Source organism: Mobula birostris, chromosome 2 (genome assembly GCF_030028105.1).
Source record: "Mobula birostris isolate sMobBir1 chromosome 2, sMobBir1.hap1, whole genome shotgun sequence".
Lineage (NCBI taxonomy): Eukaryota > Metazoa > Chordata > Chondrichthyes > Myliobatiformes > Myliobatidae > Mobula > Mobula birostris.
This window is the reverse complement of record NC_092371.1, coordinates 16,380,583-16,394,616: the sequence shown is the minus strand read 5'-3', so window position 1 is coordinate 16,394,616 and position 14,034 is coordinate 16,380,583. Positions and strand designations below refer to the sequence as shown.

The 14,034-nt window shown below is 47.7% G+C and overlaps 1 protein-coding gene across 1 annotated transcript in view; it reads right to left on the bottom strand.

Moving 5' to 3' along the window:
- Window positions 1–14,034, bottom strand: part of LOC140184956 (CUGBP Elav-like family member 3-A) — a 102,251-nt gene that overhangs the window by 34,971 nt on the left and 53,246 nt on the right. Inside the window, exons 3-4 of the mRNA XM_072238200.1 lie at window positions 3,636–3,684; window positions 507–635 (exon numbers count right to left, since the gene is read on the bottom strand). Of these exons, the coding sequence (XP_072094301.1) occupies window positions 507–635; window positions 3,636–3,684 (178 nt within the window). The remainder of the gene's footprint in view (window positions 1–506; window positions 636–3,635; window positions 3,685–14,034) is intronic.

The following is a 14,034-nucleotide window of genomic DNA, read 5'->3' as shown; positions in this document are numbered from 1 at the left end:
TGAATGCCCTCTCTGTGGAATAAGTGGGTTTTCTCCAGGTGCTCCGGTTTCTTCCCATAGTCCAAAGGGGATAAATTGTCTCCTGATTAGGCTAGGGTTAAATTGTCTCCTGATTAGGCTAGGGTTTGCTGGGCAAGCTGTCTTGAAGTTTACAGTAATTTTAATGTCTGTGCTCTGTACTGCCGCTGCAAAAGAACACATTTCCCATCATTTAAGTCAGAGGTAAAAGATCTGATTCTGACCTGCTGAATACAATTTCACTCAGAGAATGAAGATTGCAACTTGGGAAGCACCCCCAATCTTCCATTGAGTTTAAAACACACAGTGGGGTTTTGTGCAGTGCGAGGGGATCAAGGGTTAATCTTGGTGCAGTGAGGGCAGAGGTTTGTGTCAAGAGGCCAATTACCCATCTGCCCCTTTTTCCAGGGTAGAACACAGAACTCAGACCAGTACATTGCAGGAACACGCCCTTCGGCACAACTAATTCGCCCAATGCAGCCCGTTACCTTTACTGACGCCGTCTGGTCCTCGCAGGATCGTGCACTCCTCAATGGTCCCAAAACCCTCAAACATTTTCCGGACGTCCTCGTCGGTCTGTTGCCTCCCCAGCATTCCCACAAAGAGCTTCCGGTCCTCTGGGGAACACAGACGAGAAGTTTGAGATCTGGGAAACGGGTTTGGGGTGGAGGGCACCTCCACAAGGCGAAGCCTCAAGAAGGTGGCACCCGTGGTTAAAGACCCTCACCCCCAGGACATGCTGTCTTCTCATTACTACCATTAGGGAGCAAGTATAGCAGCAGAGTAATTTTTTTGTCTTGTACCATACTGCTGACACAAAACAACAAATTTCACAACATATGTCAGTAATTACAAGCAACACACATAAAAGTTGCTGGTGAACGCAGCAGGCCAGGCAGCATCTCTAGGAATAGGTGCAGTCGACGTTTCAGGCTGAGACCCTTCGTCAAGACTAACTGAAGCAACATTATAAACCTGAATCTGAGTGGGCTATTCGGCCCCTCAAGCCTGCTCCTCCGTTCAATTCAATGAGTATCAGGCCTGCACAAGCAGGCACCTCCCACCCTCCACACAGCTAATGGGACTCAGCTGCCCCTTGTTTCCAAATCATCGCCGGCAGCCTATTTAAACCCACAGTCCTTGTTCACCCACTGAACCAGCCAGCCTCAACCGTTCCCTCCTAGCCTTCAGTTACCATGTTGCTTGTGGTGTTTAGTATCTGCTCTTTTTCATTTTGTGGCCCCTTGTGACTTGCTAGTTTTGCAGCCTGTTATTAAAATTATTGTTCATTGCTCAGTTGTCTCCTCAGCTCTGTGGTTTGAGTCAGGCCTCCTCTACATTCCCTAATATTTAGAGATGTCCTGCCTCAGACTTCGGCTCCTCCCCTGCACCAGGCCTTTCCACAGTCCTCAATCCCCCGATCTCTCCAAACAGTGTCTAACTCCACTTTAAATAGTAATGACGCAACCTCCGCAGTATTCTGTGGCAGAGAATTTCAGATTCACTGACTTTCCTCAGTTATGTGATTTGCAGGTGTTTATTTAAAACCTTGTCCCCTTGTCTGACTCTCCCACTAGTGAGAAAATCTCTCCTATCATGTCCCTTTAGAAGCTTATGTTTAAGCATATGGCAAAGACATGATTCCTGTCAGGCCACCTCGTCTGTGCTAACAATGACGCCCTGTCTAATGCCAGTCCCATTCTAGATAGTCAGCCCTCCAGCTCCCTCTATGTGTAATGCCAGTCACTGCACTGTAATGCACCTTAACTCACTTTTAATAATTTTGTTTACGTTGTAAATATATGCTGCTATTTATGTATTTGTGCATGTTTTATTTCACATTCGTAATTTACCTTTATATTTTATAAAGACATAAGACATAGGAACAGAATTAGGCCATTCAGCCCATCGAGTCACTGCTGCCATTCCATCGTGGCTGATTTACTATTCCTCTCAACCCCATTCTCCTGTCTTCTCCCTGTCACCTTTGGTAGCCCAACTAATCACAAACCTATCAACCTCCACTTTCAATATACTCAATAACTTGGCCTCCACTGCTGTCTGTGGCAAAGAAATCCACACATTCACTAAAGAAATTCCTCCTCATCTTTGTTCTAAATGGATAAAAAAATGGAACTTATTCCTTATAATTATTGAATGTCGTGCCAACACGCCACAACAAATTCCTAATACATGAATAAAGCTGATCCTTGATTTGCAATCATTGTGCTCATATCCCTCCACGCCTCCCACATCCAAGTAGCTGCCTCCACTACCTCCTTTGGCAGCTCCCTCCAGACATTCAACATTCTCTCAGCGAAAACGTCACCTCTTTGATCCCTTTTATATTTCTCTCCTCACACTTGAAGCCTGTGCCGGCCAGTTCCAGCAGTTTCACTCCGTCAGTGAGATCTGCTGGTGGCCAGCCGGTTGAATTCACTTCCCACTCCCACACTGAGCTGTCTGTCCACAGCCGCATCCAGGACAAGGCTGGACACAGATTAGAGAAACACCATCCCATATTTCACCTTGATAGTCTCCGACCTGGTGGCCTGAGCAGTGAATTTTCTAACTTCTGGTAACTGCTCCTCCTCTATCCCTTCCCCATTATTCCCATTCTGATCCTACTGGCCCCCTGTTGCCCTATTATCCCCCATCGGCCTATTGCCTACTTATTCCTCCTACTGTTCCCTTCCCGAACTCCTTCCGTTTATTCCACAGTCCACTGTCCTATCAGATTCAGGCCTTTGTTATTTCCACCTATCGCCTCACAGCTTCTGACATCATTCCCATTTTCCCTCCTCCCTCACCTCCTCTCCGGGATCTACCCACCATTCACCTAGCTCACTCACCCTTTTATATTGCTTATCGCCCCTCTTCCCTTCCTGTCCAGATGGCCTGTCTATTTCTCCTCCACAGATGCAGCCTGACCTGCTGAGTTCCTCCAGCTTCTCTGTGTAGGTTCAGCATCTGCAGTCTCTTATGTCTCCACTCTGGCCATCCTCTATACCAGATCACCCCTCAACCCAATCTCTCCTTATAACCACAGCCCTCCATTCCAGGCAACATCCTGCTGAATCTCTTCTGCACCCTCTCTACTGCTACCATACCCAGCCTTGTAGGTTGTTCTGCAGAAACGTGGTTCCAGAACGATATCCATGTACCATCCATCTACAGCCTTTGACGCTCAGGAACCTGGGCTATATTATTATTTGTTTTAATAATTGTTTTTGTGTTTTTCTCTACTATCATAATTCTACGTGCCATATGTGCTTTTACACCTTGCCCCAGGAGAACGCCGTTTTCTTTGGCTGTACTCAGGTGTCTGGTTGAATGACAATTAAACTTGAACTTCAACTAGATGTGATCCATTCAGAGCTTCGACGAGTCCACTCCAGGGAATGTAGACCCAACCTATTCCGTGGTCCTGGCACTGACTGCTGCTTCCTGCTGAAGTCAGTTGAATGAGTGGGCAGTCCAGTCCTGGGAATGGGAGTGGCACCTCCTCACTGATGTACTGCACCTCACCCAGAGGGTGGGTGGGTGAGGTTCCAGCACGCTGATGATTCACCAAGATGGAGCTGTCTGAGATAAAAGAAAACAATGATGGCTCTTACCTCCTCGACTTTCGCTGTCCGCTGGCTTCACCTGGATGGGCCGATTCATCTGCAAGAAGCCAAGGAGAGTTTGCAGTGACCACACTGTAAAACAGGGAGACCCAGGGCTACAGATACATAAACAAGAGGAAATCTGCGGATGCTGGAGAGCCGAACAACACACACAAGACACTGGAGGAACTCAGCAGGCCAGGCAGCATCTATGGAATAAAGTACAGTCGATGTCTCGGGCTGAAACCCTTCGACAGTCAACTGTACTTTTTTCCATAGATGCTGCCTGGCCTGCTGAGTTCCTCCAGCATTCTGTGTGTGTTTCTGCAGCTATATAGCTCCCTGTAGGTGGTAACGCAGGTAGGCAGGGTGGTAGAGAAGGCTGGCCTTCATTGGTCAGGACACTGATTACGAGAGTTGAGAAGCCATGTTACAGCTGTATAAGACACTGGTAAATACACATACAACAATACAGCACAATGCAGGCCCTTTGGATAACTTACTCCAAAGTCAGTCTAATGCTTCCCTCACGTAGAGCCCTCCTGTTTTTTTTTATCCGTGTGCCACTCTAAGAGTCCCTTCTCAAATGTCCCTAATGTATCTGTCTCTACCACCACCCTGACAGCACGTGTGGAAGCCACCACTCTCTGTGTAAAAAACTTATTTCTAATATCCCCTTACTTTCCTCCAATTACCTTAAGATTATTCCTCTTGTAATAGTCATTTCCTGCCTGGGAAAAATCTCCGGCTGTCCTCTCAATCTATGCCTCTTATAATCTTATACACCTCAAAAAGGCAGCGTCCATTATTAAAGGCCTCCAGCACCCAGGGCTTGCCCTTTCCTCACTGTTACCATCAGGTAGGAGATACAGAAGCCTGAAGACACACACTCAGCGATTCAGGAACAGCTTCTTCCCCTCTGCCATCCGATTCCGAAATGAACATTGAATCTTTGGACACTACCTCACTTTTTTTAATGTACAGTATTTTTGTTTTTGCATGTTTTTAAAAATCTATTTAATATATGCAATTGATTTACTTGTTTATTTATTATTATGTTTTATTTTATTTATTTATTTTTTCTCTCTCCCTGTTAGATTATGTATGGCATTGAACCGCTGCTGCTAAGTTAACAAATTTCACGTCACATGCTGGTGATAATAAACCTGATTCTGATTCTCTATCAAGTTACTTCTCACCTTCCTCTCTAAAGAAAAAAAGCCAGCGAACGATCTGCCCTCCACTCCCTCCGCACCAATCCTAACCTTACTATAAAACCCGCTGATGGGGGGGGGCACTGTTTTAGTCTGGCGTATTGACCTCTACCTTGCTGAAGCACAGCGACAACTCGCTGATACCTCCTCTTATTTACCCCTCGATCATGACCCCACTAAGGAGCACCAGGCCATTGTCTCCCACACCATCACCAGCTCTGAGGATCTCCCATCCACTGCCACCAACTTCATAGTTCCCACACCCCGTACTTCCCGTTTCTACCTCCTACCCAAGATCCACAAACCTGCCTGTCCAGGTAGACCCATTGTCTCAGCTTGCTCCATCCCCCACTGAACTCATTTCTGCATACCTCGACACTGTTTCATCACCCCTTGTTCAATCCCTTCTCACGCTTTGAATTTTTTCAATGATTTTAAGTTCCCCGGCCCCCACCGCTTCATTTTCACCATGGATGTCCGGTCCCTATATACTTCCATCTCCCACCAGGAAGGTCTCAAAGCTCTCTGCTTCTTTTTGGATTCCAGACCTAACCAGTTCCCCTCTACCACCACTCTGCTCCGCCTAGCGGAATTAGTCTTTACTCTTAATAATTTCTCCTTTGGTTCCTCCCACTTCCTCCAAACTAAAGGTGTAGCCATGGGCAACCGTATGGGTCCCAGCTATGCCTGCCTTTTTGTTGGCTTTGTGGAACAATCCATGTTCCAAACTTATAGTGGTATTCGTCCCCCACCTTTCCTTTGCTACATCGACGACTGCATTGGTACTGCTTTCTGCACGCATGCTGAACTCGTTGACTTTATTCACTTTGCCTCCAACTTTCACCCTGCTCTCAAATTTACCTGGTCCATTTCTGACACCTCCCTCCCCTTTCTTGATCTTTCTGTCTCTGTCTCTGGAGACAACTTATCTACTGATGTCTACTATAAGCCTACGGACTCACACAGCTACCTGGACTATTCCTCTTCCTACCTTGTCTCTTGCAAAAATGCCATCCCCTTCTCGCAATTCCTCCATCTCCGCCGCATCTGCTCTCAGGATGAGGCTTTTCATTCCAGGATGAAGGAAATGTCTTCCTTTTTTAAAGAAAGGGGCTTCCCTTCCTTCACCATCTACTCTGCTCTCAAACGCATCTCTTCCATTTCACACACATCTGCTCTCACCCCATCCTCCCGCCACCTCGCTAGGGATAGGGTTCCCCTTGTCCTCACCTACCACCCCACCAGCCTCCGGGTCCAACATATTATTCTCCGTAACTTCCGCCACCTCCAACGGGATCCCACCACTAAGCACATCTTTCCCTCCCCCTCCTGCTTTCCGCAGGGATCACTCCCTACGCGACTCCCTTGTCCATTCATCCCCCCCATCCCTCCCCACTGATCTCCCTCCTGGCACTTATCCTTTTAAGCGGAACAAGTGTTACAAATGCCCTTACACTTCCTCCCTCACTACCATGCAGGGCCCCAGACAGTCCTTCCAGGTGAGGTGACACTTCACCTGTGAGTCGGCTGGGGTGATGTACTGCGTCCCGTGCTCCCGGTGCGGCCTTCTATATATTGGCGAGACCCGACGCAGACTGGGAGACCATTTCGTTGAACACCTACGCTCTGTCTGCCAGAGAAAGCAGGATCTCCCAGTGGCCACACATTTTAATTCCATGTCCCACTCCCATTCTGATATGTGAATCCATGGCCTCCTCTACTGTCAAGATGAAGCCACACTCAGGTTGGAGGAACAACACCTTATATTCTGTCTAGGTAGCCTCTAACCTGATAGCATGAACATTGACTTCTCTAACTTCCGCTAATGCCCCACCTCCCCCTCGTACCCCATCCGTTATTTATTTATCAATTTATTTATTTATCTCTCTCTCTCTCCCCTCCCCCCTCTTTTTTCTCTCTCTGTCCCTCTGACAATAACTCCTTGTCTGCTCTCCATTTTCCTCTGGTGCTCCCCCCCGCCTTTCTTTCTCCCTAGGCCTCCTGTCCCATGATCTTCTCTCATCTCCAGCCTTGTATCCCTTTTGCCTATCACCTGTCCAGCTCTTGGCTCCATCCCTCCCCCTCCTGTCTTCTCCTATCATTTTGGATCTCCCCCTCCCCCTCCAACTTTCAAATCTCTTATTCGCTCTTCTTTCAGTTAGTCCTGACGAAGGGTCTCGGCCCGAAACGTCGACTGTACCTCTTCCTATAGATGCTGCCTGGCCTGCTGCGTTCCACCAGCATTTTGTGTGTGTTGTTTGAATTTCCAGCATCTTCAGATGTCCTCGTGTGTCCAAGCTCACTTTATCTATTCTCATAAGAGATGACCTCTAGTCCATGCAGCATCCTGGTAAATCTCCTCTGCAACCTCGCTAAAGCTTCCACATCCTTCCTATAATGAGGCGACCAGAACTGAACACCAGGGTATCTAACCAGCGCTTTATAGAGCTGCAATCTTACCTTGCAATTTTTGAACTCAGTCCCCCGACTAATGAAGGTCAATTTTTTCGGACTTCTGTGTGCAGTGTGGCCACCTAGCTATGAAGAGCAAGTGACTAAGCTGGGGAAGGTGCAGAAGATAAAATATGTTACTGGCACTGGAGGGCTTGAGTTTTAAGGACAGACTGGGGCACTTTTCTCTGGAGTGTACAAGGCTGAGGCATGACCTTATAGTGGTTTATAAAATCATGAGGGGTGTAGATACAGTCACAGTCTTTTTACCAAACTATGGGAATTGTTGGATTAGACTGTATCATTGTTATTTTCTGTGCAGTTTAACCAATTAGACCTCTTCGTATAATTACCCTTACACATGTAAGTGCTTAGTATGTTTTCAAGTGATCGCAGTAAGTATATGTAGTTGTTCAGCATGCCCCTAGTGCTTACAGTTCTTGGTATGATTCTGGAAGCTTCTTAGTTTCACATTATTCGAATAGGGGCTATCTGATTGGTTAACTCTTATCTACAAATTTTGAATTGAACGTTTTGTCTCTATGGTATAAAAACCAGCTGAACACATCAGCCCACCGGCTTTGATTCTTTTTTCCTTCCCCTGCTAGACTTCTGTCACTGTCTTTTTCCAATCCTCTTTGTTCTATTAACACTTAATAAAACAACTGTGAAGCAACACTTCTTGTGCCTCTTTCTTGTCTTCCGAAAGAACCCTGGATCAAAAACATCAGAATCTAGAAAACCTAGGTTTAGGGTAAGAGGGAATGATTTAAAAAGGGATCTGATGGGCAACTTTTACCACTCTAAGATTGGTAATAGAAGTGGTTATAACTACAACATTTGAAAGGCTCTTGGGCAGGTAACATGGACAGGAAAGGTTCAGAGCCAGGGTCCCCAACCTTTTTAATACTGGGGACCAATACCATTAAACCAGGGGTCCATGTACCCCAGGTTGGGAATCCCTAGTTTAGAGGGACATGGGCTATAACTCAGGCAGGTAACTTAGTCAGCATGAACAGCCCGAAGGTCAATGAGTCTAGGGGTTAAGGGCCAAAGGTTGAAGCCCCTGGGTTAGCATGTCCTGAGGTCGGAGGTCTGCAAGTCCAGGCCAGGAACTGGTGGTTGGAGGTCTGGAGATGGTGCATCCTGGGATTGGAGGCCTGTCTGTGTAGGTGGGACGGTGGGATGGGGGCTTGATTTGTTTTGTAGGTTGAATGCTACCCCGTTATAGGAAGAATGTGGAGGGTTTGGAGAGGGTCCTGGAATAGAGAGCACGTGCTCCCAGGAGAGGATGGACAACCTTTGCTTGTTTCCACAGGAGCCACAGAGTTATACAGCAAAGAAACAGGCCATTCGGCCCAACTGATCCATGCTGACCAAAATCCTATGTGCTAGTTTCATTTGCCAGCGTTCGGCCCGTAACCTTCTAACCATTTAGAACACAGTACAGGCCCCTTGGCCCACAAAGTTGTGCCGATGATTAATCTAACCCTTCCCTCCCACACGTCCGTTAACCCTCCATTTTTCTTACTTCCTCGTGCCCATCTTAGAATCTCTTATTAGAAAATAGAAGAGTACAGCACAGGTTCTAATCATGTACCTGTGACATTATTAAATGTCGTTATTGTACTTGACTCAAATACTCCTTCTATATATGGACTGCTCTTTGTGTAAAAAAAACTGCCCCTCAAGTTCCTATTAAATCACTTCCCTCTCACCTCAAACCCACACCTCTAGATTTGATTCCCCAACCCTGGGAAAAAGACTGTGCACACTCACCCTACCATTACCCCTCGTGATTTTATGCACATTTCAATGAATTCCCAGCCCATCCAACCTCTCCATATAACACAACCCCTCGAGACCAGGCAACATCCTTGTAAACATTTTCTGAACCCTCTCCAGTTTTTTTCTGGAGGTCCTGGCCAGTCCACGCCAGAACAACCAAACACAAAAATGTTACTTTTCCCAAGCAGTAAGGCTGAGCAACACCTCCACCCACTAATTCCACCACTACTTTATTATTTCCTATCAGTCACCATATGTACAGCCTAGGGTCACCTTATGGACATACAGTCAATCTATATACATTTGTTATCTTATATATTTATATTTATTGTGTTTTTATTATTATTGTGCCTTATCTTATTGTTTTTATTGTTTTATTATTATTTATCTAATTGTGCTTTTTTGAGCTGCATCAGATCCGGAGTAACAATTACTTAATTCTCCTTTACAGTTGTTTACAGGAAATGACATGAAGCAATCTTGAATCTTTAATGTAATTTTTCCTGTAGCGGGGTTGCCATTTCATCTACCAGCACATCTCGGCAATGTAGGAAGTTAGTGGGGAGCGAAATGCAGACAGGTAGAGGGCTGGGCATGAGCCGCGGCTGGATGTGAACTCAGAGTGTTTGGAGCTGTGAAACAGCAGCACCAAAGATCTCCTGGAAGTCTGACCCTTTCACAGCCAATTAGTGTGGAATTAGTGTCGGCCTAACCCTTGCAATTCCTTTTAAGCTGATCACAGGGCTGCAGAGGGAGATTAAAGAAGAAACGCACAAGAGTTTGTTCAAAGCCTTAAACTGGGAGATGAGTGAGTGAGCTTGGATTTTCTCCGGTCTCTGCACCTCTTGGCAGATTCTTCCTGAGCAGCAATGCATCCTACAAATAGGGATAGCAGCTGAGAAATGCCAGGAGACAATTCGGCCCGTTTTGCCGGTGCTGTTGCAAATAGTGGATCTGTAGCCCTGCAGGTCTCAGCTCTTCGCGTGTGGGGAGAGTGTCTGCCTTCCCATCCTCATCACCCTCTGACTGGAAATGTTTCCCTCTCATCACTGCCACCCGTTACTTTAATTCAGATGATAGCATGTACAGCTCTGGACAGGCCATTCGGCCCACAATACTGTACTGATCTTGATGCCAATTTATACAAAATGCCCTCCCTCTGTGTATCATATTCATGTGTCTCTAAAACCTTCTCAAACTCTGCCAGACTCTGATCTCACCTGTTCCAGTGTCTCAGTGAAAAGATTTGCCCCTCACATCAACTTTAAACATCCTCCCTCTAGCCTTAAAAGCAGGTCCTCCTTGGGTGTATCATCCATCTCCATTCCCTTCATGTTCACCTTCGACGTTTCTACCCTAAGGAAAAGATTCCGACCTCCTACCCTATCTCTGCCTCTCATAGTTTTAAACACATCCATCAATCACTCCCCAGACTCCAGTGGCCAAGGTGGAACAACCCAAAGCTTGTCTGGCCTCATACCCTCTAATCCAGGCAGCATCGAGGTGAAGCCTGTCTACACTCTCTCCTAAACCTCCACATCAATCTCTTCCTGTAATAATCTGTCATCATTTTAAGTGATGTTAGGGATATGTATTGGCCCCAGGACAGGAAGGAGTGTTCTCTGTTTCTCCTGGTCATCATGGCATGGGGAAGTTGCTGGGGCCTCATATTTTCTTATATAAGAGACCATTCAGCCCATCGATTCTACATGACTTCAAAGCAATCTAATTAGTCCCATCTGTGTATATTTCCCTGAAACCCATTCTCTCTCACAGGGTAATTAATAAGCTGCCACCCTCAACTCCCCTGCCACCCACCTCCACTCAGGGGTGGTGTGTTACAGCCAGTCAAGCTATGTGCCCTTCCAGCGGGACATGGGAGAACAGCAGAACATTTGGGGTGAGAGAGAATGTGTGCAATTGAGTAAGAGTTCGGCACGGACTCATCCATGCTGTTTCCGTGCTGTAATTGTTATATGGTTATATGGACCCAGACATGCTCACACATAAACACAGGAACACACACACACAGACACACTCATACACACACAGTCAGACACACTCATACACACACTGACACATACATACTCGCACCACACACTCTCTCACACACACACCACACACAGAACATCTGTGTGGTCATAAATGAGGCCCACTGCAGGTACTCAGTTATACAGAATGGAACCAGGCCCTTCGGCCCAACTTCTCCACGCTGCCCAATCGCCCACCTGAACTAGTCCGGTATGCCTGCATCTGGCCTGTATCAGCGTAAGATATAGGAGCAGAATTAACTATTCAGCCTATCAAGTCTGCTCCACCATTCAATTAAAGCTCCTTTTCTATATATCCATTGTCCCAGCTTCACCCCATAACCTTTAACCCCCTCTCCCAATGAAAAACCTGCCTTAATGACGGCCTACACAGCCGTCTGTGCTTACGAATTCTACAGATTCACCGGCCTCTGGCTACCGAAATTCCTCCTCACCTCCGGTCTAAAGGGATGTGCCTCTGAGACTGTGCCCTCTGGCCCTAGACTTCCCCACTACAGGAAACACTTTCGATATGTCCATCCATCCAGGGCTTTTAGTATTCAGTGGATTGCCACCCCCACAACTCCCCCCACTTCAGCGAGTTCAGGCTCGGAGACATCAAACTCGTCTCATACGTTAACCCTTTCATTCCAGGGATCGTTCCCCTGGAGGCCTCTCCAGGGTCAGCACATGCCTCTGACCCATGTACCATTGTGGAGGAGGCGATGTATCGGGGGGAATGAGAGCTGCTGCCACCATCCTCGGCAGTGACGTTTCGAGCACAGACACAGACTCTGAACCTGGGTTTAGTTGGGGAGTACCGACACGGCTCGAACGGGCGGCTGGCTTTCTGAGTCACCAATCCTCTTGCGGCTTCGCATCTCACTAAGCTGCTGTAGCTGGAAGCCCATTACACTTTACTGCAAATTCATCCACACTTAACCCGGCTGTACGCCAGAGACTTAATCCCTCCTGCCCCCGTGTGTGACAACGAAACGGGAGAGCTAAATCAGATGACTTCTCCCTTAATAGCAGCTGGCAGCAGCGCAGGAGGGGCAGAGCGGGTGCGAGGGGCACACAGACAGGCAAAGGGGAGGGGGGAGGGAGAGGAAGAGAAGGAGGGAGAGGGTCACAGAGAGAGTAAGAGGGCAAGAGAGAGAAACAGATCCATACACAGAGAGTGAAAAAGAGAGAGGGGTCACACTGAGAGAGAGATGCAAAGGAGTAAGATAAAGAGAGAGAGAGACATTTCGAGACACAGAGACAAAGCGAGACAGAGAGAGTATGGAGGTAAAGAGAAAGAGGGAGAGAAATACAGAGAGACAGAGACAGAGAGAGGGAGTATGGAGAGAGACAGAGAGAGAGTGAAGGAGAGGTTGAGAGGGTCACAGACAAAAAGGGAGTGAACGAGATACAGAGACATTTATGGCGAGAGTAAGAGAGAGAGAACGAATGGGGGAGAGGGACAGACAAAGAAACACATTCAGAGGAGGGAGTGGACTGAGAGATGAGACAACATGCTACAAAATAAAGTGGAGGCTCATGACCCCCAAGGTCCTGACAGCGACTGACCTCCTTTAAATGTAGTCACTTTGGTTAAAAGAAGAAATGTGAGGGGGAACGTGACAGGACGATAGCACAGTGGTCAGGCACAGACCATGCAAACATTTCTGTAATACCAGGAGAGTGACAAACGCGGGGAGTACTGGAAAGAGATGAGGTCGTTACTGGAGCGTCCCACAGCAGTTACAGCCAAAGAATGAGTTCAGACTTGTAAACATGCCTTTAATGTTGGACATCTAATCCCCAATGACCCTGTGGTGAGGACAGCTGTGTCTCACTGCTCCCTTTTAGTTAAGGAAAATATTTATTTAAATATTGACAATATTTTTATTCTTTTCAATCCAATATGTCAAGATTAAAACACTACCACCCCTCTCCTGGACACAGCCAACCCCTATGATACCCGCTAGCCTCAGAGAGACTCTGGCGAGCCAGTTGACACCACATGCTCCTGCTTCCGTGAGGCCTGAGCACTGACGTATCCAGGGTAGAGAGGTAGGCACTCAGCCCAGACAGCCTACTCATTTTACTAAGCTTATCACCCCTGCTGGGGAATAGGCCGCTGACAGCGGCTAGCCAGAGACCTCGGTCTTGGGCCGAATGAAGGTTGATTGTCCCCGTGGCCTCTGCTTTCATCACATGACTTGGTCCAGCTTCCAGGCGAAGATCTTTCTGCTCACAGGGATGAGGATTTCGGTGCTTCTGTGGCTGTGGGTTTTCACACGATGGGGTTGTTAGCTCCGTACCCAACCCTCCTGCTTTTGCAGTTGGACTGGAGGCATTCCATAGCAGAGATGGATGGCCTATTCCCCGGACGGGAATGCAGACTGATAGGGGTGGTCTCCCAGCAGGCTCTCTCCAAGTCCACACCAGGTGGCTGGAGATCAGGAGGGTGGGGTGGGTGGGTTCTGAAGGGCAGCCCCTACAAATACTCCAACAGGGGCTATAACGCCTCACACGGGGTCTCCTCCTGGCCACAGGAAGTCCAGATGGTGGGAAGTCTGCCAACCAGCTTAAACAACTGTGGCACAGCACCCTCCAGCCCGGTTCCTGATGTACAGGGGGACAACTCCCAAGCAGAGAGACCTGCCGTTTACTTATGGCAGAATGAGCCACCATGGCAAATGCAGAGCACAAGGGTGAGGAAGTGGTAAATGCACAGGGAATGCCTCCACTGTCTGTGCTTTTGTGGAAGGTCACGGGGGGCATTACTGTGAGATGGTGCTGCCCTTGAGGACGAGAAGATTATTTTGGCCAGACGGGGGTGCCCAGATGGGATCGCCCTGCACTCAGGAACCTGTAGCTGGGGGGCTTTGGTCACCCACCCCAGAGGCATGCAGCTCACTGCCCCACTGAATGGTC